A 6000-nucleotide genomic window follows, 5' to 3' on the forward strand; every position below is an offset into this window, starting at 1 on the left:
ATGGGGATCGTGAGACGGCTCGTTAGGACTTGCTGTAATACCGTGCACATTTAGAAGAACAAGAGTAGTAGGTTCTTCCCCAGGGCCTGTGACCACTAGTCAGGAGGTCTTGGTCATAATGGACAAAATAGGAGTTATGTCTTATGCAGCTTAAATTCAAGCAGAAAGTGGTTGGTTACTCCCAAAACAGTCATGTCACTGCTATACCAGAGGCACATCTTATCAGGCTGCTAGTTATTGTAACTAGCAGAATTAGGTAGAATTCTACCTAGCAAAACTAGGTAGAATTGATAACTAATTTTCTCCTTCAGTAACATTCATGGTATCTTTCAGTACTATGAAAACTAGGCAGTAGAGATGAAGCTTTCATCTCTGTACCAGCTTGACTTCTCTGTGTTCTATGATTTAAGTATGTGGTGTTTTCAGCGGTAGGTTTTTACCACCAAATATTGGAGGGTGTCCAAGAATAGTGGTCATAGCCTGTATTATTTTGGGGAGATTGTGGAGCTGCACTGACAGACATTTTGGAAAGAGATAACTCATATCTGACAGTGGGCTTTCTATTTGATAGCCTATGGTGTTTAGGAAAGGCATCATTCCACTGTAATAGGGTAATTTCATTTAAACTTTTCATATGTAATTATATACTTTAGGATTCTACAGTACTAGATTTCCACACAGGTTTTCAGGGTCTTTAGTGTTACTACTCATACTCCTTCTTTTGCTTGTATTTCTTCTTTTGAGAACTTTTAAATTAACTGCTTCAATTAAACTGTTTAATTAAACTGTTTAATTGCCTGCTTCAACTAAAGCTATTTTTGGACTAATTATTATTTTTATTTTATATGTATGAATGTTTTGCCTGCATGTGTATATGTGGACCACATGTGTGCCTGCTCCCTTGTAGAGGTCAGGAGAGGGCCCTGGATTCTCTGAGTTATGAGTGGTTGTGAGCCACCATTCAGGTCCTGGGAAATGGTCCCGCCAAGTCTTCTAGAAGAGCTACAGGTGCTCTTTAACCACTGAACCATCTTCCCAGTGCTCCTGCCCCAATTTTAATTGGGTTGCTGCATTATTTATCCCCCCCAACCCCCTTCCCCCTCTCTCTTTTTTCTTTCTCTCTCTGTTTTTTTTTTTTTTTTTTTATTGGTTTTGGTTTTTAGGTGTTTTTAGAGATTTTTCATATATTCTGGACACTAAACCTGTGTCTGCTGTACAGCTGGTCTGTGTTTCCCCCCTCGGGAAGCTGCCTCTTTACTTAGAAGACAGAGCCCTTTGGTCTCCAGTATTTTAGTTGTTCCATTTTGTCAGTTGTTAGCCTTATGCTGTGCTTTCCTATTTAGAAAGTTTCTTTCTGTGCTTATAAGTTTAAGCACATTTCCTAATTCTCCTCTCTCAGACTCAGGCTCTTGAGTCTAATATTGGGCCTAAGGTCCTTGATGTATTTGTAGTTGTTTTGTGAAGAATAAGAGATCAGGATTGAGTTCTATTCTTCTACATGTAGTTAATAGAGTGTGGAGCTGATGATGTGGCCTTTTATTTAATGTGTATTTTGACAAGTGCATGCATATTCATCCTTATTGGAGAAGTTACTTGTTTTTCTTCTCAAAAAATAGAGTTTTACTGAGAATTTTTACTGACTTAAGCAATATTTTTTAAAATTTAAACTATCTTTACCTTAAATATTAAATGAATTACATGCCTTGTTTCTAGATGGTACATATAGCATGACAAAAGAAAACAATTATTTTTGCAGAGATATTAGGAAAAGTATATGAAAAATGTTTTATTAAATTTGATACCTGTGATACTATTTTTTATTGTGCTCTAGCAGATTAACTAAAAATTGAATATTATATTTAAAGCAAATGTTTATAGAACACTAACTTAGATTAGTTATTACTTGTTCAGATGTCAGTTTATAAAAAAAGATTTCTCAAAGTTTTATGTTTTTCTGTAACTTACTTTCTTATAGTAACTTTGAAGTTTAAATAATGTGACCATCATTTCTCGCTTTCTATATTGGCTGTTCACTTCTCAATATTGGCTTATAATGTGATTTTTATTTTTTTAATGAAGGGCCTTACAACATTTATCTCACCTGAGAGACCTGGTCAATGATACCAGTGGGAGACAGTCACCAAAGATGTGAAGAGGAAACTTAACTTCAGCACAATAAACAGTCACCGCACAATGAGCTATGTACTCTTTGCTATACTTACAGTGACAAAGTGAACATAAGCCACGCCTTATTCTATGACTAGTCCAAGGATATTTATTTTTAAGAATCTGAACTTGGAAATCTTCATAGGCCCGATTTTATATGAAAACAAGAGTGGAAGACACTAAGATAAAACCTGAAGTAGTACGTGGATCTTAAGACCAGAACATTGTTAACATTCGGAAGTGGATCATTTCCTTTCTTGTCATTTATCTGAACTCAGTTTTTATTGACTTTCTCATCATTTGTAATTTAATTCTTTATTGTAAAATCTTTTCGCTTCTCCCCAACTCTTGTAAATTGTATATCTGAGTATGTGTACTGAGTGATTTCAAGGTGCTTCAGGAATAGCTACATTGCTGTATCCTAGGGGTCATGTTGTTACTTCTAAAGTTTCATAAACTGGATATTTAAGATGTTCTGTTTATAAATGACATTTAAATAGTTTTTGGTGACTCAGTGTTAATGGGATGTTCTTTTATTATGACACCATAGAACCTTTTTATTAATTCAATTAATTGATTCTTTGTAAGATAATCTTGATTATACTTAACAGTTGACAAATCATTTTAGAGAGTATATTTGTAACTCTAATATTTGATATGTAGTTTCCCAGATTTTAGATTTGGGTTAGCCTCAATCTATTAAAAGATACGACATTATGACAAATCTAAAACTGAACAAAAAAATGAGTGTAGAAAATCCAAAAACAATTATAATTTAAAGCTATTTACTATAGTCTTCCAAATGTATCTCTAGATAGAACTGAACAGAGCTGTGTTTTGCAGTTTCTACCAAGCAAATATTAATATTTATAATAAGTAGAAAACATCTTCATCAAGAATGAAAATTATGTAATAAGGCATAAAGAATGAAAAAGCCTGATGAAATTACTGTATGGTCAAATACTACAAATTATATTTTACCCAGATTTTTGATGAATAAATTTGTTTTGTAAAATTTCTAAGTACATATGGCCAAATAAGTTTTTTCATGCTGTTAAGGTACTGTTAACATCAAAAACAACTGAGGAGGCCCTGTCTGTTGTGTTCCCTAGCCACTGAGGTTCCAGCTTAGTTCTCTGCTAGGTGAGACACTCTCTGCTAACACTAAGATCTCTTTGTTGCTGAAATGCTATTTTGTGATAAGTTCTCCTGCTGGTGTTAAAAGGGAAGATTGTAACAGGACAAGCATCAGGTAGGTCTGGGAGAGTCACTTTTCCTATAGACAGTTTCTAAAGAGAGATCTAGGTTATAAGTGCCAATATGTGTTGGGAGCTGACTCCTAGCAGAAAGTGGCTATCATCCTTGCAGCCATCTCCAGCTGTATACCCTGACAAGAGACTTGTTTTCAACAGCCTACAACAGCTGAGCACACTCTGATAACATCTTGTTTATCCCACATAGCTTGTTTTGCTGTTTAGTTGCCCCCAGCTGCATGGTGCACGTGGTAAAGTGTCTTCAGCTGTGTTCCCCTGCTTGTGCTTATAAATACCCAGGATTTCCTTTCAATAAAGGAGACTTGAGACTTGGTCACACACTGTGGTTTGCCTCCATTCTTTGCGTCTCTTCCCCTTCTTTCCCCACTCTCTCTCTTGCTAGACCCTGTTGTCTGATCCCCTTGGACCAGAGCACGGAGCCCCAAGTGTGGGGCAGTGTGGACAGCAACATAGTGGCCCCCAAGCGAGGGGCAGTGTGGACCTCAACAAATATGTTTGTCACACATAATATATACTATCCTGGAAAGTATCTGAAAAGACATGGTGCTATAGTGGCTGACAAACATTCCTTTGTTTAGTAATCCCTTTTGCAAGAGCATATCTCCAATATTAAATATAACCTGCTCATTCTAAAATTATGTTACAACCTATACTTTAAAGCAGTTTATATTACCAAATGAGCATTACTTTTTTCTTTTGTATATGGAGAAATTTAGCATTTACCTAAATGAAGAAATTGATTAATCCCAACTAATAAAACCAAATAGAAATGTAAAGTTTTGCAAAGTAGTTTAGTTCCCATGTATAATTAATATTTTAAAGTTTTTTCTTTATAGAGTTTTGGAAGAAAATGTCAATATGGAAATTACTGAATTGAGATTTCAAAGTAGATAATGAGAAAATTAGATTTTAAAGATGTACTATAAATATAAAATTGCATCAGTTCACTGCTCTTATCTTACTTTTAAGGTGTATTGGGAAGATGTTAAATCGGAAAAAGGAAGAGGCTTCAGGTTTTTAAGTATAAAGATTTTTAATCAAAGGATTTGATGTTGTGAGGTTTAATTCCCGCACTCAGGTGGCAGAGAGAGGTGGCTCTCTGAGTTTGAGGCCAGCCTGGTCTAAAAGGGGAGTTCCAGCACAGCTAGACTGTGTAGTGAAACCCTGCCTCTCAAAGCCAAATATAAAAAAGCAAAGGGCATGAAGAGATGGTTCTATCAATAACGTGCTTGCTACTCATGCTTAACTCATGTTAAAACAAACAAAAAACAAACATAATAGAGAATACTGTGATTCCAGCCTCAGACTGGCAGGGAAAAGAGATTCCCAGAGCTTGCTGGCCAGCTTGTGTAGTCTAGTAAGTGAGGTCCATGTCAGAGATACTTTCTCAAAAAATAAGGGGACAAGCCTTCCTGAGGCATGAAACCCAAGACTGTCCCCTCTCCCCGTCTGCATGCACTCACACTCCACGTGATTTAATGTTGAGGTCAAGAGGTACAGCCGTGAACAAACAAGCCAAGACTGAGTTGGACTGTCTATATAGTCAGGGTGAATTCTCCATTCAGTTTCCTATTCAATTCCTCACCAAACTGAGGAACTGTCTCCTTGAATTTGCTTTGGTATATGTTTCTGTAGTTAGATTATTTGTTGCCAAAATTTATAAGTTGGGCTGTTCTTGTACTTAATATTTTGTTATTTTGTATTTAATAGATTAGGCTAGAATCTTGTATATAGTTATAAAATAAAATTCTCAAGTATTAGAGTAATGACTCCACAGGTAAGAGCACATACTGCTCTTCCCCAGGACCTCAGTTTGGCTCCCAGCACCCAAGTTGGTCAGCTTACTACCATCTATAATTCCAGTGTCAAAGAATCCAGTCCCCTGTTTTGGTCTCTGAGAAAGGACACCTGCACACATGTGACCTTTACTCATGCTGTCAAACACACTTGAATAAAAATACAAATCTAAAATATTCTGAAGGAAAAATTGTAATTTTTCCTGTGTTTTGAATAAATCGATTTTCTCTAAATCAATTGATTTTATTTTTATTTTTATCCTTCACACAATATTTTAAACCTATTTAGTGGAAGAAGTGCCAATGAACACAGGGTTGACTCTTGGTGTTATAAATTCTTAGACAATTGCATGATATGGAGCCATCGTGATGTAAGCATCATGTTTTTTTTTTTTCCTTAAAATCTGCTGTGCCTCCTGTTCATCTCCACCTCCACCCGTGCAAAGCCATCTTAAAATGAGGTAAATCATATCTACTTGAAACTATCCTTTTTGATATTTCTGCTGCTGTTCTCAAACAGGATCAGAAGTTTTATAAGCATTATACCTGGACAAAACCATAAGCTTCCTGAGTCCTTGAGCCCTGAACACTTGAGATGTAAAAGTTTTTTATATTTTGCATTTTACCAGATACTCAACCCATTTTACAGATGTAAAGCTAAATCAAGGACCATTTTCAGTACCTGAGTGTCTTGGTTGCTTTGTGGTGCTGTGACCAGGGTATCTGAGACTAAAGTCCGTGTTCTTGTTCTGGAGGATGAGAGG

General features: G+C 36.1%; 1 protein-coding gene across 3 annotated transcripts in view; it reads left to right on the forward strand.

Annotated features, from left to right (window-relative positions):
* C14H18orf54 (chromosome 14 C18orf54 homolog) overlaps window positions 1-3758 on the forward strand; it is a 21413-nt gene extending 17655 nt beyond the window's left edge. The window contains exon 9 of one of the 3 annotated variants that reach the window (XM_034517982.2): window positions 2080-3758. In XM_034517982.2, coding sequence (XP_034373873.1) covers window positions 2080-2152 — 73 coding nt within the window. In that variant the 3' untranslated portion in view covers window positions 2153-3758. The remainder of the gene's footprint in view (window positions 1-2079) is intronic. The other 2 variants (XM_034517984.2, XM_034517985.2) reach the window with 2 other exon arrangements.
* Window positions 3759-6000: the final 2242 nt, after the last annotated feature.

Source organism: Arvicanthis niloticus, chromosome 14 (assembly GCF_011762505.2).
Source record: "Arvicanthis niloticus isolate mArvNil1 chromosome 14, mArvNil1.pat.X, whole genome shotgun sequence".
Classification (NCBI taxonomy): Eukaryota; Metazoa; Chordata; class Mammalia; order Rodentia; family Muridae; genus Arvicanthis; species Arvicanthis niloticus.